The 21,153-nt window shown below is 41.3% G+C and overlaps 1 protein-coding gene across 1 annotated transcript in view; it reads right to left on the reverse strand.

Moving 5' to 3' along the window:
* Nucleotides 1–2,521: 2,521 nt before the first annotated feature.
* TMEM170B (transmembrane protein 170B) overlaps nt 2,522–21,153 on the reverse strand; it is a 31,429-nt gene continuing 12,797 nt past the window's right edge. Inside the window, exons 2-3 of the mRNA XM_040460721.1 lie at nt 15,449–15,619; nt 2,522–4,526 (exon numbers count right to left, since the gene is read on the reverse strand). Of these exons, the coding sequence (XP_040316655.1) occupies nt 4,396–4,526; nt 15,449–15,619 (302 nt within the window). The 3' untranslated portion in view covers nt 2,522–4,395. The remainder of the gene's footprint in view (nt 4,527–15,448; nt 15,620–21,153) is intronic.

The raw sequence follows: 21,153 nt of genomic DNA on the forward strand, positions 1-21,153 counted from the left end.
AGGCAAAGGAGTCAACGCCGGTTACCCTCACCCTTTTCCTCTTTTAACTAATGGTGAACACGACTGGCAATTTAGCCCTGCTGGTCCTGGCCATTCCCACCACCACCAACTCCCAGAAGTGGTCTTAGAGGAGTATCTGCTGATTTTCAAAATCAAGACAGGGAGAGGGAGGCGCCCGGGGGACTCAGTTAAGCATCCAACTCTTGGTTTCAGCTCAGGTCATGAACTCGCGGTTTGTGAGTTCGGGCCCCGCATTGGGCCCTGTGCTGACAGTGTGGAGCCTGCTTGGAATTCTCTCTCTCTGTCTGCCCCTCCCCTGTTCACTCTCTCTGTCTCTCTCTCTCTCTCTCTCTCTCTCTCAAAATAAATAAACTTTAAAAACTTTTAAAAAGAGAGAGATGGAGAGGAGGTAAAGGAAGCAAGTTTATTAAGAGACATTTTTTAGTTTCCTTCTTAAAATACATGCACGGAAAAGGTGGTGGAAATTGAAGAAAATAGATGAATTTTATAAAACAACGTATTCAGTTGGTATTAAAAAATGTAATTAAAAAATTCTAACGACTATCTATTGGTCATTTGCTACCAGACATGTACTGCTTTGTGTTCACAAACAAAACATCAACGAGTGCTGCTCCCTGGATTGAAATCGATGTTGCTGGCTTAGAGGCTAGTATTCTCTCCACTCTGCCCCAGTAATGAGATCTCGGTTGCAGATATTTCCTTTGGTGGATAAGCTGGGAAAAACAGAATTTGAGGGGAGGGAACAGGACTTAAGCTCTCGAACAGAAACTCGGGAAGCCAAGTGTCCCAACCTTTTTAGGATTTGTAATCATCTTGCCGGCTCTTGGAGGACTCAAGGGCAGGATCCATCGCGGTCATCCCTGTACTTACTACAGGAAATACTCAGCACAGCGCTTTGAAGACAGCAGATCCACCAAAAACATTTACAAAATTGAGTCAGTTGGTGAGTGTCGGCTTCACATGGCGGCCCCGCTCATGTCTTCATTAGATGTTCTCTAACAAAGACCTTTTGGACAACACTGACTTTAACTTACCCTCTTCCTTATATCACAAATGCATGCTATACAGGGCAGCTCATCTCCTTAGCTCTCACTTCAAGTACAAACAAAACCCTTACTTTTGGCCGTGGAAACCTATGTTGCAAATACTAAGAAAGTATACTGGGTAATAAACCGTAACACTGGCTACTATCCACTGAGATCCAGAGTAAGGGAGACGAAGCCACAAACACCGAACAGGGCCGCCTCCTGTTCCTCCTCCTAGCAACCAGTAGGAGTCACCTCTCAGTGCAGAAATCTCCTCCTCCAAGCAACCAGTAGAGTCACCCCTCAGTGCAGATTCATTGCACCTCTTGCATTTAAAAGGGTGACTTACTACTTGTAGCTTAGATGGCTCCGCCCCCCTGACTAATTCTGCTCTATGGACAGTTCTCATCAGTCTGTTAAATAAGAATTTGTTTGGGCACTGGGCCAGAGGTCTCTTCTTTGGGGAACTGATTTCACTGTCAGTGGTATTTTAATAAACATTTTTTTTAAATAAGGAGTGTAAACGCTGAAGGATTTCCCCCTTCCTTCCCGCATATGTCACATAGAAAGTTTACTGCTAGATCACATACAAATTTTAAGAAGGTGTCACCCAAATACATCAATAAGGGCTTCTGTCATATCATAAAAAAGGGTCTCCAGCATGACTAAACCAAGAAAAATTTCCCCAAATTCAAAAATCTCACACATCCTTACCTATTTAAAAGATCACTCAACTGAACAAACACACAAAATTCTCCACTAGAACATGAAAAGCGTTCACTGAACAAAAGCTTCCCAATTAGACTATATTCATATATAGCAGCCTTAGATATATGTATGTAATGATATATACGTGTGTGTAGATACATAGCCTCAAGCGTCCATTGTCTCTGTAGGAAAACCACCGATTAAAAAAAATCTCGCCATAGAAGTAGCTATTAAGACAATTTCATCAATTCACTCTATTCAGCTGCATTTCAAAACATCAAGAGAGGGACAGTTGCACAAAATCCCAATGAAAAGAACTAAAAACAGCAAAGAAACCAAAAACTCCCCTAATGTTTCAAAGTACACACACACACACACACACACACACACACACACACACACACACTTCATCACGTAAAGCAACCTGATGGGGCAGCTGCAGACTAATTATTCTCCATCCAATTATACTTCCATTCCAGAGTAAAAACAGGAGTTAAAATCTCTTTGGTCCACACCTTGATGGATTTAATGTGGCTAATTTTGGATTCCAAACCATGAGCTCCCTATTCCCTTACCATGATAACTTTCCTAAATCATGAAATAACCATATGTTGAAATAAATACCCATTTTGTAGATAGATCTGAAACAATGTAAACACATTATCAGTAATTCCTCTCAAAGAATATGAACACTTGAAATTATTGACAGAATAGGCAAAGTAAAGAACACAATTCAAGTCTGAAAGAAACGGAGAAATCAAACCGACTTGGGAAATGTATGCCTACATTTAATTTGGGAAAACATCAGGAATAGAAAGAACACATGAACATAATTCTAGGCTTGTACATAATAAAAAGAATCAATTTTAAGATTTACTCCAAAGATCTCTAGGGATGCATAGTTGCTTATTGGTTTTTTTTTTTTAAACAGATTTCCAAGCCACAGCATTAGTAAACCCCCCAAATTGGCCTCCATACTGGTAAAAGTATCCCCTACCCCAATTCCTTATTGGTAAATCATGCATACATATTCTGCTTTTTGGTGGACAGAAGTAGTGTGGGCAATGAAGTTCTTACATTTGAACAGGACCTAATAGAAAACTACTTTTTACCAAATCATTTATAAAACAGTGAGGCTAGAGTATGCAGATTATTTTCTGGATTGCCCTTCAGATATTTTCTGCAGTGGCTTTTTGAGTTAGTACATTTGTAAGAATACCTGGTATTTTTAAAAATCTCAGTAGGAGACAAATTCAACCAGGCTCTGTGTTTTCCCTTATTCCTGTACTCTTAAAAACGATTACATCTTGCCAGAATCCCTTAAAGTGTTGTATGCTCAGGGCTTTTTCATTCTAGTAAATTTAAAGAATAGCATAAAACAAGAACTGAACAACAGAATCACTCTACTACATGCTCAGGACTGTACTGATATGCTGAGATTAACTGCCAAATTTTAAAATTATGTACTATATACCCCAATTTTTACTTAGCGAAATCATGTTACCACATGCCCAAAGTAAGATAGTTTGTTACTTTTCGTATATAACTTACTTGTTACTTATCTACAAATGAGGCTTTTTGTTTTCACAGCCTAATTTAGGCCACTCTTTAAATATAGTTAATACTCCAGAATGAAAGATTAAGATTGTGTATGTTTTGTCAAAAATCAAGATATGTGCAACAAGTAATATAATCCCACCAAGATACTAGTTATAAAGATGTTTTCTCCATGGCTCACATGGCAAAAACTTTCTTTAGAAGGGTCAAAGAATGCAACATGCATTTCGGACTTTTCTTACAAAGGTTCTAAGAAAATTTTCAAATTATATTTTCATGACACACAAACTACAATCAACGTGTGTGACCCATAAAGTTTCTGAATTCATATCAACAGAATAGTTTCGTAGGAGGGAAACTATTAAAAGAGTGTTATTTAAGTGACTGGAAAGGATGCACCCTACAGGTCTACTTTGAGTCCTTAAAAGAGTTTAGCTAGTTTTCCATTAAGTATTATTTTCCACATAAATTAAAGTAAATAACAATAATGCCTAAACATATTAAAGCCCTAAATCCCAGAAACGCTCAACGTGAAAAATCAAGTAATTTCCCTATCATATTAAATGATCCGGTATTCAGCACTCATACGGGATTTAGCGTTACACGACAAAAATGTCACTAGTTACCTGAAGTCATGTCGGATGTGGTTCACAGCACTCGTCTACATCTACACTTGCAAATTGTCACATGATCAATGTTAAAAAACAAAAAAAGAAGAAGAAGAGGAGTTTGGCACATATATCAATTCCTCCAAACGTCCCTGTAACTTAACACAACACTGTTAACAACGGTGATTCAACACCAGTGTTAACCTGATTGGCAGCTAAACAAGGTGCTTCCCCTCGTAGCTTCCGGTAGTGTAATGCGCCTGGCCCGGGACGGAGGCACGTAAGGTGCAGTGCGGTAGTGCAATCACTTGAACACCAGAGGGCGATCGTTGCACACAGCTCAAGGCCTTCCTTCGCTTGTGACCCGGCTCCTTCCACCTTCGGGTACCATTTCACTCCCGCTCGTTAACAACGCCATTTTCTGAGAAGCTGTACATCTGTTTCCTTCGGTGACGTGAGGCATTCCCACCGAAACCTCAGAGTGTGGCGAGGATCCTTGAAAAGGAGATGATTAATGTCAATACAGTCTGTCCCACGCCCCACACCAGCGCTTCCAGGGGGGCCATGTTCTTCCCTGCTACTCTGTAGATGCCGGCGACGGCTGCACCTGGACGAGAGAGGGGCAGAGAAACAAGATCACACACGCATTCCGTCCGTGACCCCCTGCTCCGAGGCGACGTCGGTGTTTGCATTTCAGCAATCGATCATTCTCATTTTGTGAACCGTCCGCGGAAGTTTCCCTGGGACTGGCAAAAGTCACGCTTTACCACGTCACGTAACTGGAAGACAGGCCTCTTTTTTCCTATTCAACTGTAAAATACGTATTTATAGTACACGCTGTCACTAGGCACCGAACAGGTTCATAGAAAAGGAATAATTTGCTATTGGAATCTCTCACCTGGGCGTGGAACTGGCCAGACATCACCACTACTTTTATCAACATACAATGCAATGTATTAATAATTATTAGTGAAAAGAGAAAATTACAGAAGTTAATCAAAATTCTGAATTAACTAAGACATTTTTTAAAAAATTAATTCTTCGGTGTCCTATAAGATAATCAGGATAGCAGACTGCTACATTTCAGAATCTACCATATAAAGCAGTTTATTGTAGTTCTTAATAAAGCATACACCTGTAAAGTTATTTAGAGACTAGTATCTTGACATCTAATAAAAATGGAAGATGAACTCAGCACCTGTTCTGGGAGAAATGTTCAGATGGTGCACACTTCTGAGAATGAGAGAATCCCAGAGATTCTCCAGGAGAATTCCTGAGAGACCTCCCAGGAGTGGCAGAGCCCATATGATTGAATACTTCACCTTATTAATATAGTATATATAATGAAACATTTAAGTTACAGTATGCCTTCTTACAGATTGAGATGGCCTTAAAACTTTCCTCTAGAAAAAAAACTGTCTCTCTATCCTAGAATGACCAAACAAAAAGCAAGACCAGAAGTAGAGGATTCAGAGACACTGAAATGACCATTATTTGAGATAGAAATCCGTTCATAAAAATTAGCTAAGAATTATCTCTGTACTTCTCTTAAAATCTCCCAAATAAAAGGAACCATATTTCTCCAAAGCGATACACAAGGGAAAAACAAATTATTAATCTAAGCCAAGGACTTTATATGCACATTTTTAAACGTTTGCTTATTTTGAGAGGGAGAGAGAGAGAGAGACTAAGCTGGGGAGGGGCAGAGAGAGAGGGAGAGAGAAATCCCACGCAGGCTCTGCACTGTCAGCATAAAGCCCGACGCGGGGCTGGAACTCACGAACTGTGAGATCATGACCTGAGCCGAAACCAAGAGTCGGATACTTAACTGACTGAGCCACCCAGGTGCCCCTAGACACATTTTTTAAGAAGGAAATTAAAATGTGTATCATATTTCCTACATACTATGTTTCTTGATCGTACCTTTACAAATATTACCTGGTTTAAATATCCACACCACTCCAGGGTATTATTACCTAAAGATAGAAAACACAGGTTCACAGAGGCTCAATTACTAGCCTGTGGAAATACAGTAAGTACAAGAGCTGGAATTTCAATCTAGGTGAGTCTGGCTGTAAATCCCCAAAGCAGTCTATCATTTCACATTGACACTATTTGAAAGAGAGAACAAGGAATTCAGAAAATCATAAAGTGAATAATTATCATCTCAACATTAAATAAAACTTCTAATGGCACCTGCATTTGCTTAATCAAGTAATAAACTTCACTAGTGTAATTGGTGATATCCTCACATCTTAGAATTGGATAACAGTCTTTAAAAATTGTAAAGATCTGGGGCGCCTGGGTGGCTCAGTCGGTTAAGCGTCCGACTTCGGCTCAGGTCACGATCTCACGGTTCGTGCGTTCGAGCCCCGCGTGGGGCTCTGTGCTGCCAGCTCGGAGCCTGGGGCCTGCTTCGGATTCTGTGTCTCCCTCTCTCTCGGCCCCTCCCCCGCTCATGCTCTGCATCTCAATAATAAACAAACATTAAAAAATTGTCAAGATCTTCTGCTTTCTCTGTTATCAGAAATTATATTAAACCTGAGAAATACTCCACTTTTATGAGGATTTACCCCAGATTTCCAAGACTATCGTCAATTTTAAAAACACCATTTGGCCTCCGTCCTTCCAGCATGAAGTTTTCAAAAATGATCCAAAGGAGAGGAAACACTGGGCACTCAACTAGCTCCAGCGGCCTAGGGAATGGGAAGCAAATCTATCAAGTCAAACTTCTTCACACGTTTACATGACACGAAGAGCGTGGGTTCTGGAGCCAGACCTGTGGATTAAAGTCTGCGATCCGCCACCTTCCAAATGGGCCACCCACGGTAATCACTTCCCCTCTCGTGTGCCCTGTTTCCTCAGCTGTAATGGGCGCGGGTGAAGACGAACAGGTGATGCTTGGTAAGTCTTGGGAGAGTGACTGGTCCTAGGATGCGCTCTCAACTTTGGCTGGCAGTTGCCACAGCAGTGGATGAGACAGGTGTTTCCCATGGGTCGTTCGGCATTCGGCAAATGGTGCCGGAACACGTGGCTGCCGCTGGACGCCATAAATCTAGGTCCCTACTTCAAACCGCTCCCCAGAATAAATTTCAGATGGGTTAAAGAACAAAATGTTAAAAACGAAACTACGAATGTAAATTTTAAAGTATAAGAGAATATGGGGCGCCCGGGTGGCTCGGTCGGTTGGGCGTCCGACTTCGGCTCAGGTCATGATCTCACGGTTTGTGAGTTAGAGCCCCATGTCGGGCTCTGTGCTGACCGTGCAGAGCCTGGAGCTGCTTTGGATTCTGTGTCTCCCTCTCTCTCCCCCTTCCCCGCTCATGTTCTCCCTCTCTCTCTTTCTCTCTCTCTCTCTCTTTCTCTCTCTCTCTCTCAAAAAATAAATAAAAATGCTAAAAAAATTTAAATATGAGAGAATATATTTATGATCTTAGGAAAAGAGAACTGCTGAAAGACTACACAAAAATAAGCAGAACCCATCAAGGGACAGACTAGAACACTTGATTAAGATACTTGATTGATGTCCAGAATACAGACACACATATACACACACAAACACACATAGAATAACCGAGGCAGTACTTTTTGTAAAAGCAAACAGAACAAAACAAAACAAACAAAAAACCAAACAAAAACACAAACAAAAAACCCTAAAACTCCACAAAGTCAAAAGCAAGAACCCAAGTCCATCAGCCTGGAGTGGTTAAACTATACCAAGTCCACACCATGAAACCCATACAATTTCAAAGGAAAAATATAAACTTTATGAACCAACTCAGAAAGGACCTAAGACATGTCATTTATGCAACAAAGACAATGGAACACAAGACTATATATTCTCCACTAGTACATACACCCGCATGTAAGTGCACCTATATGTAAACATGTCTATAGGAAAATACAAACAAATGTGATAAGTAAATAGAAATCTGGGGAGATACATACCAAACTGAAAGTAGGGATTACAACTGAGCAGAGCACTGATTTGGGGGTGTCATCAAAAGAGTGTTATGCAGAGAATAAAACAAATGAGAATATAAATTTCATTTTCTTTCCTGTTGATAATCAGCTAGGGACCAGTTTGGAAGTTACCACCTCGCTCCAAGAGAAGCAGATGTGCAGAAGTCCTGTATGATTTCACACCCAGAAGCACTGGTCAGAAAAGACTGCGTCAGTGGAATTCTCGATCTAAAAGATCTGCAGGCAAACAATTTTAAATGTTTGGGAACACTGTACTTGGGAACACTGCTATTGAATAGTGAGCAGATATTTATAAAACTACACGTAGGTTATAAAATAACAAATTCCCAAGTACTGTTATCCAGCTGAAGAAAAGAACGTCTCTATTTCCTTTGAAGTTCCCGTGGACTCTGCCCAGTCACGTCCCATTCCCTCCCTGTATTTGTTTTGTTTTGTTTTTGTTTTTTGATCATTCCTTTGCTTTTCTTTGGCTTTACCACCTTCCTGTGTCCTAAAAATATATATGACTTAGCTTTCTGAATAAACTAATTTTTTGTAAATGGATACTGTACACCTTACAGGTCTGAAAGGTATCATGCGTGTGGTATAGGTATAATTCATGCATTTTCGCTACTGCATAGAATTCTACACATGAATATACCACAATTGATCCATTCCACTGCCAATGACCTTTGTTTCCAATACTGAGCAATGAGAAACACTGCTTCTGTGAACATCCTTGCGTGCAACCCTTGGCACACAGAAGCACTCAAAAATTTCTCTTCATCACACGGGTGAAAGTGGGACTGCTCCGTCTCATGTTACGGGCATTTTCAACTTGGCTAAGGTGATGCTAAACTGTCTCCCAAAGAAGTTACCCCAATTTATATTCTAGTTACTCCATATCTTCAAAAGCAGTTGGTATCTTTTTTTTTTTTAATCTCTGTCAGTCTGATGGGTAAAAGGTATCTCTGTGATTAATTTGCATTTCCCTGATAATAATTAATGTGACTGAGCTTTTCTTCACATATCAATGGCCAGTAGGGTTTTCTACTTTTACAAAATGTTTGTCACATCTTTTTTTTTTTCTAATTTTTTAAATTACATTTCTTTCTTTTTGAGAGGCAGAGAGAGACAGAGTATGAGTGGGGGAGGGGTAGAGAGAGAGAGGGAGACAGAGAATCAGAAGCAGGCTCCAGGCTCTGAGCTGTCAGCACAGAACCTGATGGGGGGGCTCGAACTGACGAACCGTGAGATCACGACCTGAGCCGAAGTCAGACGCTCAACTGACTGAGCCACCTAACCGCCCCATAAAACATTTGTCAAATCTTTTGTCCTTTTTTCTACCGAGTTGTCTTTTCTTATTTGATTCGTAGGGTTTCTAGAATATAGTTTGGATATTAATCTTTCTATATTTATATATGCTAACAAAGGTCCTCCCCCCAATTTGAGCTTTAGTTTTTACTCTCTTTAAGGTCTATTTGGCTGAACACTAGCCAGTTGAAAGAATACAAATATTATGGTCTTTATTTTCTTGGGGAAATACAAGGCTAAGTTATGCAAGAATGAAGAAGACACAAGCAAAACAGGATGTTTGAAGTCAATGATACATGTTCAGAACTGCCCCTCCCAACAATGGCAGACAGAATCAATTAGAAATAAGGAAAGACCCCATGAGGACCAAGGGACTAGCGAAGGCTGGCAGAGTGAGGATGAAGTGAGGAAAGCAATGCTGCGATGGTGTGGAGGCCAGTGAAAGATATGAACCGCAAGGACAGGAGAGACTAGACAAAGAGCCACCAGTGGACAGAAGACGTCAATATCCAACAACACAAAGGGCCCACAGCGCCACACCAGTGAAAGTGATTCGGGTCGCCCTCCATAGTTCCTGAGAGAGAGAGTGGACGTGAAGGCCAAGGCAGATTTGGTTTTAACAGTGTGGGTTCCGTCAGCTTGTGCGGTCGGATGAGGGGCTGGCAAGCGGTGGTCCGTAGGTCCAACCTGCACCCCGCATCACATGGACGCGGCATGGGAGCTAGGAATGGTTTTTACATTTTTTAATGGTTTTGAAAAAGTCAAAAGAAGAATATTGCACGATGCATGAAAATTACACAAAATTTAAATTTCAGTTTCCATAAATCGTGTTTTCCTGGCATACAGCCATAGTCATTTGTGATCCCAAATTATCTCTGCATTCGTAGGATAACACTCACGAGGTAAATGAGCCCATACCCTCCTATTCTTGTGCACTCTTTATGCTGCTTACCCAGATTACTTTGGCCTCAGCAAATAAGCTGTGCACAGCTTTTTCTCTTTCCGTTTCTGCAATAATTTGGATAAAACGGGAACTAAACCATTCCTTCAAAATTTGGTAGAACTCCTCTGTGAGCCCCGTTTGAGCCTGGAGTTCCTTTGGGAGGAGAAAGTCTTCAACATGTCAATTGTTTAAATATACTGATTGTTCCATTCGTATTTTCTTTCTTCTTATGCCAATTTGGACAGTTGATATTTAGGAATATATCTCTGTTCAAAAAACTTTTATATTTCTTTGTTCTACATTATTGAGTATGTAGTTATTTATTCTATTTTGTCTATATTTTACTTTTCTGCCTTCAACTTTTTAAAATTAGTTTGCCAGCAATCTATTCATCTTAGTATCTTTCCAAAGAGCCAGTTTTTTGCTTTGTTAATCTTTCAGTTAATTCAGAAAACTGAACGGTGTTGGAATGCCTGGGTGGCTCAGTCAGTTAAGCGTCTGACTTTGGCTCAAGTCATGATCTCATAGTTTGTGAGTTCGAGCCCCCCGTCAGACTCTGTGCTGACAGCTTAGAACCTGGAGCCTGCTTCTGATTCTGTGTCTCCCTCTCTCTCTGCCTCTCCATGTTCACGCTCTGTCTCTCTCTCTCCTTCTCTCTAAAGTAAGTGAATATTTTAAAAAATTAAAAAAAAAAAAAAAGAAAACGGAACGGTGTTTCTCTACACCAATAAAACTAAGCAATGTCCTCAAAAGATACCAAGCACAACCACCATAATATAGGAAGAGTCTGAGAATTAAGTTCACCAAAAGTATTCAACCCCCTTGTTGAGAAAAACATTTTTAAACTCTAACAAAAGACTAGAAGATGACCTAAATAAATGGAAATCTATTAGATGTTCTTGGGTGGAACAGTTTAATATGCCAGTTCTTCCCAAAGCAACCTCTCCATTCAATTAAATCCCAATAAAAACCATAACTATACTTTTTGAGCAACTGAGTAGACATATTCTAACATTTATATGAAAGAATAAAAGCCCATAAATAGCTATGCCGACTTTGAGAAGGAAAAGAAATGAGCGGAATCTAGCCTTACCAGATACAAAATACCACAAAACCGTAGCGATAAAGAAAATGTGACCTTGCTGGAAGAACGCATAAAAAAACTAACAAATCAGAACAGGGTTCAGAGACAGACCCTTGTACCTTGAACATAATACGCAAACAAGGTGAATCAGTGTGGAAATGATGCATTTTTTTCCCAGTGGGTGGTGTGGTAGAAACTGACTTACTATGTGGGAGGAAATACCTGGAATGCTGTCTAATACCAAACCCAAAATGAGACTCACCAGGACCCAAGTCAGGAATTGATGAAATTATGTCTGAATGCCAGGCACCTGTTTTTGTAAATAAAGTTTTACTGGAAAAAGCCATGCCTATTCATTTACACACGTCTATACTTGCTCTCACACTACAATGGCAGGGCCAAAGACCTGTCGCAGAGACCACCTGGCTTGCAAAGTTTAAAATATTTTTTTTTTTTAAATTTTTTTTTTTCAACGTTTATTTATTTTTGGGACAGAGAGAGACAGAGCATGAACGGGGGAGGGGCAGAGAGAGAGGGAGACACAGAATCGGAAACAGGCTCCAGGCTCTGAGCCATCAGCCCAGAGCCCGACGCGGGGCTCGAACTCACGGACCGCGAGATCGTGACCTGGCTGAAGTCAGACACTTAACCGACTGCGCCACCCAGGCGCCCCTAAAATATTTCTTATCCAGGGGCACCTGGGTGGCTCAGTCAGTTAAGCGTCTGACTCTTGATGTCAGCTCAGGTCATGATCTCACAGTTCATGAGTTCAAGCCCCGCATCGGCTGACAGGTAGAGCCTTCTTGGGATTCCCTCTCTCTCTCTCTCTCTCTCTGCTGCACCCTCCGCCCCCACTCGCAGGTGCTCCAAATAAATAAACAAGCAAACATTAAAAAAATATTTCCTATCTAGCCCTTTAAGAAAATGTTTACTGACTCTTGTTTTAGATGAAGTAAAGATCATTATAGCAGAGGTAAAATTATAAAATTAACGTTAGAAAATATATCAGCATATATTTTGACCTTGGTGTGGGGAAGAACTTCTTAAATTAAATCATAGACCATAAGGCAAAATGCTCTTTGAGCTGATCACATGGAAATTAAGGATTTCTAGAGGAAGGTAACTGATAAAGGACTGAGAAGTTCCTTGTGAAATCCAAAACCAACAAGGGACCCGTATCTCAAATGTGTAAGAAACCCCTGTAGTTTAATGAGAAGAAAAGAAGAACCCCCAAGAAAAGTAAACACATAACTTAAGGAAGCAATCTGCAGGAAAAGAATTCTAAATATATAAGCATGGGAAGAGGAGTTCAAACTCATTAGTGATCAGAACAAAGACATGTCACTTTATACCTTCAGATTTGCTAAAATTACCTCTACACTGCCAGCTGATGGCATTATATGGAAACCCAGTTTCTCCCAACTCTCATTAATACCAACTAAGATGAGGGGCGCCTGGGTGGCTCAGTCGGTTGAGTGTCCGACTTCGGCTCAGGTCATGATGTCACCATTCGTGCGTTCAAGCCCCACATCAGGCTCTGTGCTGACTCAGAGCCTGGAGCCTGTTTCGGATTCTGTGTCTCCCTCTCTCTCTGCCCTTCCCCTGCTCACACTCTGTGTGTGTCTCTCTCTCTCAAAAATAAACAAACATTAAAAAAAACCAACTAAAATGAAAGATCACTGTATTCAGAATAAAATCTAAGAAGTAGCAACATTTAATAGATGTATCTATATTCAGCCTATTTTCCCATTCAGAATAGATATTAATCAATCGTCTGCAGACCTGAATATACAGCTATGAGTGCACAGACGCAAACATTGAGAACATAAATATAGTTAAAATATTCACACTTCAGCTAGTTTTCTTAATTCAAGTATCTCCAGGTCAAGAGATTAGCCAGAAGAAATTTAAATGTTTTATTGCTAACCTGGAATCTTTACTTGAAATTATGCCAGACTATTTATGTTTTTAAGGGCGTAAAATATAAGACTGCCGTCTCTAAAATCATTGGCTTATTTTATTCTTGGATGAACTGCAAGTAGGTAATACATACACAGATGCATCATTAGAGATAAACGGAAATAGAAGGACATTTCTCCTGCTCTCTAACCTTTTACAATAATTTGTGCCAGTAAACTCACGTATATCCACACACTACTTACAACCTCTGAACAAGCTATCCCTTCTTCCCTCCTCTGGTGGTGGGTCCACGATTATGTGGTGCACATCAAAAACACTGGCAGTCCCTTTCAAGCCTCTCTGTATGACACCACAGTGAATAAAACCAACTCGGATTTTTTCCCTTTGTCGTTGTCCATAGGTCATCTCCAACCACAGCTAGTTTAGATCCCAGGCTCAAGTTCAGATCGCAGTTAATGCCTCTCGATCCCTCTTCCTTCCCCTTGTTTCTCCCTTCTTCTCTCCCCCGTTTCTTCCTCTCTTCCCTTTGCACTTCCTCCCCTACTCGATCTATCCCCCCAACCAGTATTTTCTGAGTATCTATTATGATCCGGGTACCCTTTCATTGTTGTTGGGAACCCAGTAGGGACGAAGGCGCTTTCAGAGTGCTCTCTCGGTCCTTTACACATATCATCTATTAAAACAATTTTTTCCACTGGACTGCTTTGTTCCTTGCCAACCCCATTCAAGACTCTCGTTGTCCATGCCCTGCAGGAAAAAAGGCCCAAATTTTCTGGCTCACCTTCCAAGATCCTCTAGGATTTGGCTCTACTGGGTCTTTCCAGCTGAATCTCTACTCGTTTACTATGCATATCCTGTGCTTCAGCTAAACTGGAGTACTTGTTTTAAAGCCTCTTTGTGGCAGGGGTGCCCGAGTGGCTCAGTTGGTTAAGTGTCCAACTCTTGATTTCAGCTCAGGTCATGATCTCACAGTTTGTGGGTTCGAGCCCCACATCAGGCTCTGTGCTCACGGTGCAGAGCCTGCTTCGGATCCTCTGTCTCCTTCTTTCTGGCCCTCTCCCGCACCTGCTCTCCCTCTCTCTCAAAAATAAATAAGCATTAAAAAATGTTTTAATAATCCTAAGGCCTCTCTGTGGCAAAATGGACAACATGCCATATGATAAAGTTATAGGCTGCAGGCAGCAACGACGAAAACCTAATACAGAATAACACAGAAAAACCAGACAGTAAATAAAGGATGAAAAAACAACTATTTCGTGACTGTCATATCAGTGCCACGGGACAGAGGCAGAGACACGGAAACAGGGCTCTCCTCCCAGGGTGCGAGGTATGCCGGTCACTCTGGGAAAAGGTGACGGTGGGATACAAAAGGAGGCCTTCGAACTACAGAAGGAAAGGACTCACTCTTCTCTCCGGGGCTAAGAACCAACCAGAGAGTTCGACATCCTTCTTGTGGCAGCAGTGAGCCGTCCCAGAGGGACGGATGGAGGCCGGAAACTAAGGGCAACGGGAGCCCCCACTATTCACTGGTTGTGACAGAAACCAACGGCAGCAGAGCCCAGCAGCCACTGTCTGCAGGGCCCTGTCCTGGCAGCGGCTGCAGTGTCCTCCGGTCCCAACAGGATGCAGCTGAGTCCTGGCTCGACCGGTGCAGGAGCCAGAACTCGCTGAACCAAAGGCAGAGGCTGGGGCCTCCGTCCAGTGTTAAGAAACGGCCGGAGGGGAGGCACCTGAGGGCTTGTAGGAAACACACACGGGGCGGTGCACTAGCAAAGTTGTAAGCGGCCAGGGGACCTTCTCAAGGGGCCAATTTCTACTAGGTCAGGGGACATTCGTGTCATAATAACTTGTGCTTCAGAAGAAAGTGAGGTTTTATTTTGTAGTCACAGGCAGAAAATGTGAAGGACCTACGGGCTATATTTTCACTTTTTTTTTTTTTTATGACAATTACCAAAGTCAAATGTGTGTGCCTACCTCTCTCCCTTACTAGACAGGGAGTTCCTTTAAAGCAAAAACTACATCCACTAGACGAGAAATTTTCCCGTGAATTTCTTCGCCCCTTGCCAACGTTTACAAGTTTTTCTATTTCCCACCAAACCTTGCGTAACGAGTCTTCACCCAGAAGCACAAAAACTATCTGTTCGATGAATAAATGAACTGATCTTTCCTTCCAAAAGTGTGATCAGAGCTGAAAATATTCCACACGGAAGATTACACTACCGTCACATGCATCATAAGAACAGAGTTACTAGAACCGTTAGGTGCACATACAATTAGGTCCTTGAACAAAACAAAATCAACTTACTAGTGATCATCGCTCCAGTTACAGAAGCCAGAAATCCGATGCTGACTGCAATGACAGAGATTACTCTCCCCTGCCTATGTCTCTGCAGCATTACAAACATCAACACTCCTGCAGCACCGTGGACAAACAGAGAGGAGAAGAGAGCCCAGAGAAAGATCCAGTACCACATCTCTGAAAGGAAAAGCAGAGTGTTAATAATTCAGTTGAAAACACCCGGGAAAATTCGGTTTAACAAACGGTGAGCCCCCACGGTCTGGAGGAGGGTTAAGTGAGGTAACAGGTATAAAAGCGCCCAGTACAGTACCTCATACATAGTATTACTAAATACTAACACTAACCACTGCTTGGCAGTTATCATCGCCACTAATGCTTGCTGGGGAAATAGTTCCAGGACTTCAGAAGGTTAAGGCTACATTCTAATTTCCTCTAAATGTCTCCATCATTGAGCTATAATCCATCAATGTGTCTGATGAACCCCTGATATATTTGCAGAGCTCTTGGAACAAAGTTAACGAATTGCTGTTTGACATGTCATCTTCTATGCTCTACACTAAATAACAGTGTTAAGACATTTCTGAAATCTACTCCTTAATTCAAATCGTTCCGGAAATCAGTCAGGGATTCTCTTTTATGATTTTATTATTTCAGGCAATTCCCCTCTTGGCTTTCAACTTTATATACTAAAGCATCACTCGGAATTTTTTTTTTTTTTTTAATTCTTTGCCTCAGATCATTTTAACGGTCCTTACCCAGACCTTTCCAAGCACCACTGTCCTTTCTTCAATGTGGCCTCGGTTGCTGTCCATTTTAGGTTACAGTTGATAAGCACACCTTTCATTCTGTCTCTATGCTCACTCCCTTTCTTTCTGGCTACCTACTGCCTCTCAGTCAATCCACACATCTCCTGATGGCTTTGCCAGGTCCTTGCATTGACTCCGTCTCCCTAACCAAGTCTGTCGTGAGGTACATCATGGCAGGCAACTGGTCCCAGCTGGGCCAATCATTCCCTTCCCCCAGGAATTCTGGATTGGGACCACGGGAGCATCTCAGTCACTGGGTGGCCGAAGGTTTTGGGAACAGCCATTTCATCAGCACATGAGGAAAGCCGCGATACAGGATGAAAGAAAAATGGATCCCTCAATGAGACAGCCAGTCCCTTACTCCCGTGATTTCCAAGGCCTGCCACATCACTACCCTTAGATTCAATGTAGCACCTCCGTTCCTTATAATCAAATTCCCTTTTTACTTAAACTGGTTCAGGTAAGGTTTCTGTTACTCATACCGGAAAGAGCGGACATCAAAATGCTTGGATGACACCTTGAGAATCATCCTTGGTGCGCAAACATTCTATAATGCAAAATATCTGCTATTTGTGCTAGCATTCACTAGCAAATGTGAAGGAAAGGCCAACAAAACAGTCATGAAATAAAGAACAGAAATGGAAGAATTAAAACTTGTTCATCCCAACATCATTCAAGTACAGGTATACAGTGCTGATGGGAAAGCAAAATGGTGCAGCTGCTATGGAAAAAGGACGGTGGTTCCTCAAAAATTTTAAAAAAGGACTACCATATGATCCAGTAATTCCACTTCTGGGTATGTATCCAAAAGAATCCAAAGCAGGATCACACCCGTGTTCATAGCACTGTTATTCACAACAGCCAGGAAGTGGAAGCAGCTCGAATGTCCACCAGTGAACGAATGAATGAACGAACAGTGGGCTGCACGTGCACACGGAATATCATTCAGCCTTAAAAAAAAGAAAGTACTCCTTTCCTGGGGAGTTGCTGTTTAATGGGTACAGAGTTGCAGTTTTATGAGATGAAAAAGATATGAAGATCTGTTATACGTCGATGTGAATGTACGTAACACTACTCAGGGGTACACTTAAAATAGCTAAGATGACCGGGGTGCCTGGGTGGCTCAGTGGGTTGAGCGTCTGGATTTGGCTCAGGTCATGATCTCGTGGTGCGTGAGTTCAAGCCCCGAGACGGGCTCTGTGCTGACAGCTCAGAGCCTGGAGCCTGCTTTGGATTCTGTGTCCCCTCCTCTCTCTCTGCCCCTCTCCTGCCCATGCTCTGTCTCTCTCCCAAGAATAAATAAAAAAAAAAAAAGTTTTTTAAAAATAGCTAAGATGATTAAATTTTATGTGTTTTCACCACACTAAAAAACTAAATAAATTTTTTTAAGTGTGGCTATAAATTTAAAAGATGATTCTTTTAAGTCATGCCCACAAATGACTAGAAACAAGCAAAAAGCTCGTTAAGGAAGGAAGGTGTGGATGTAAGAAACTAACACTAGGGACCTTTGTGGCAATGGAACTATTCTGAATTTTGACTGCAGTGGTGGATACATACACAAGGGATAAAGCTGTACAAAAATATGTAATACACACACATAAGTAAGTACACATATACACGTAATCCTGGTGAAATGTGAATGAGGTTCATGGATCAATGTCAGTATCATGGTTTTGAAATGACACCGTGGTTTGCCAAGATGTTCCCATTGTGTAAACTGGATAAAAGGTACACGTGTTTTCTACGTATTATTTTTTACAAATGCATGTGAATCTATAATTTTCTCAAAGTAAAAAGTTTAATTTTTTTTAAAAAAGGATACACAAAAAACAGATTTTAAAAACAAAATCATTTCCACCCTGCCAAATTCTTAAGAATCAACACTCAGAATGGACTCAGATAATGTGAAATCATTTGGAGAAAAAGACAGCAGGTGTATTTTCCAGTGTGTGGTGAACTGCCGGGCCTGCTTCTCAACGGCCTAAGAGACAGATGCTGGTCATTAAGGAAAAGTGGACAAAGCCTGCCTTTTAAGGTTTTTCTCTGCCAGCTTTCAGGGAAAGCGTGCTTCCGGACTGTCACTCCCAAACAAACGGCTTCAGCTGATAATAAATGCTTTAAGGACACAAAGGCTTCACCTGCTCAGAAGCATTTCTATTTTAAAATATATAATTTTCTGAAGCGAACCTAATAAAGCGGGAAGAGAAAGGAATAATAATATGGAGCAGGGCATTTTCATCAAGGGAGCTCAGAGATAAGGAAAGGTTCTACAGCAGCAGGCACATACTCTTAAACAGAAGTCAATAATCAGCCTCAGATCCCAACCCCCGTTCGGACAGCTTACCAGATCTATGTTGTTCTTGAAATACAAACAGAACGAAAAATTTCTTGACTATATTTAACAGTATGAGTGAGGGATTATTTGACATTACAAGTAATGGTGTCTGCCTAGTGACTATACAGTTCTCGGCCTCAACCATAAATTGACCTAATCATTGGGGAATGTAAATTTAATGTTCTATAAAGCCCCAAGATATCAAAGACATTATACAGCTAAAATAGAACCTCAAATGGTCCTCTCATGACCAGTCTAGGGTTATCGCTTAGGCAGACTGAGCACAAACTATATAAACTCAAACTTATTTTCACATTTCTCACTCTTTTTTAAAAACCTTATTATTCATCGTGGAAAACACTGAACTCCGCTGAGAATATCTACAACTAACCTAGGTTTCAGGTTACTACTATTCTTGTCAATTCCCCGCTAGATGCACACAACCCGGTCAGCGGACAGGACCTAAGACCTTGATCTACTCTGCATAAGGCAAGTCTGTCTAAGGCCCCTGCTCACTATCGGCAAACTCAGGGAACCTACTGGGCTAGTTCAGGCAAAGAGAACTGCAGTATCCTAAGAGCAGAGCAAGAACATACATCCGTGAGGCCTAGAGGAAGGACAGGTACTAAGAGGACAGGTGTGGAATATCGCCACCTTTTCTTAAACTGCCCGGGTCACACAGCTAACGTAGACACCCACGGGCCCACTGGTCCATCTGCCGCATCCAACCTTCTAGAAAGTCAGCAACAGTGGAAAGAGGATGCCAGAGGGAGACTTGGCTGGTGCTAAGCAAGATGCACAACAAAATTTTAAAAATACAATGCACAAAACAGAAAACTCTGAAGCATGCCATTGTACAAATCACCTTAATTCACTGGAAGGAAATATTCCTTCTTCCTGGGCACACCTCCTGAAGTCCTCTCGTTATTTTTTCGCAGTCAAGGCTACCATAAGCTTCAGCCTAGCTGAATTTTGCCTGGATTGTTGCACTGTGTTTGTTGCCGGAGAACTGTGATGTGTCCCGGCCTCCAAACGAGGCTAGAAATAGCCCTGCTCCCAATCTCTGTCTCTCATCAGCCTCCGTTGCCAAGTTGCTCAAAATTATCTTCTGTGCTTTTGTTTTGAATCCTTGGACAAAATTATTTATGAGAAATGGTTTTCTCTAGATGTTTAAAATATACTAGCTGAGTAAAAACAAGTCAAAGAATGGTACCTACTGTATGATCTTATTTGCTGAAGAATGTTTGTACATGCACAGAAAAATACACAAACAGAAAACAGTGGCTATCTTTTAGAGATAAGAGATGGGTTATATTATTGTATACATTATTTTTAGCACCTGCCTGAATATATATATATGTATATATATATGTGTATATACATATATATACATACATACATATATATAAATTTTGCTGCAAACATACTGTCTTTAAAAAAATAGTTTTGATTCTAAAATTCATCCACGAAGATGCCCCACTAGGCCAAAGGTTCTCAAACCAGGCTGCTCGCAAAACTTAACCTATAGAAAAGGAAAGCAGCCTCTGGAGGTAGGACATAAACAGCAACACTGCCGTCAGCTCTATCAATCACAACACGAGACAGAGATAGAAATCACTACTCTAGGCTAAAGTTACTTAAGAGATATTTATTAAAACATCCAAAAGTCCTAGAAACAACAAAACCATCTCATTAGACAAATACTAAACACATTTTTTAATCCTCTAGAGGATATATGACCGTTCTAATAAAATCATTAACCAACAGATACTGAGCCCTAACTGTGTACTCAACATAGTCTATGCCCCAAGCTGAAAATATCATACCAGTAAGCCCATAGTTTGAAACTGTTCATGGTTTCTACCTTCTTTACAGAAATGGTGCACATTACGGGGCGCCTGGGTGGCTTGGTCGGTTAAGCGTCCGACTTCATCTCAGGTCATGATCTCACGGCCCGTGAGTTCGAGCCCCGCGTCGGGCTCTGTGCTGACCGCTCAGAGCCTGCAGCCTGTTTCAGATTCTGTGTCTCCCTCTCTCTCTGCCCCTCCCCTGTTCATGCTCTGTCTCTCTCTGTCTCTCAAAAATAAACAAACGTTGAAAAAAAAATTAAAAAAAAAGAAATGGTGCACATTATATGTTTAAACAGTCTGTGTTCACATTAGGTTATCTCAAGCTTTGTTCTCATTCCAGCAAACCTAAGGTGTGGAATCCACAGCCTTTAATTTCTAACATCAGTGACTTCTCAGTTTGGGGATATGTCCCATATAGGTGGCTTATTAGACTCTCTGGGGGATGATGCATTTAAAAGTTGAAAAAGTCCCCTCAATCAGACGTCAGCAAAGTATGGTCCATGAGCCATAGCTGGCCCACCACCTGTTTCTGTATAGCCTGTGCGCTAAGAATAGTTTTTACATTTCGAAGTGGTTGAAAAAAAATCAAAAGAACAGTATATCACGACACATCAAAATTAATCCGAAATTGAATTTCAGCGTCCATAAAGTTTTACCGAAACACAGTCATACTCATCCATACTGTCTATGGCTACTTTCATGCTATAAAAGCAAGCTGAG

Source organism: Herpailurus yagouaroundi, unplaced genomic scaffold (genome assembly GCF_014898765.1).
Source record: "Herpailurus yagouaroundi ecotype Mexico unplaced genomic scaffold, PumYag 250, whole genome shotgun sequence".
NCBI lineage: Eukaryota > Metazoa > Chordata > Mammalia > Carnivora > Felidae > Herpailurus > Herpailurus yagouaroundi.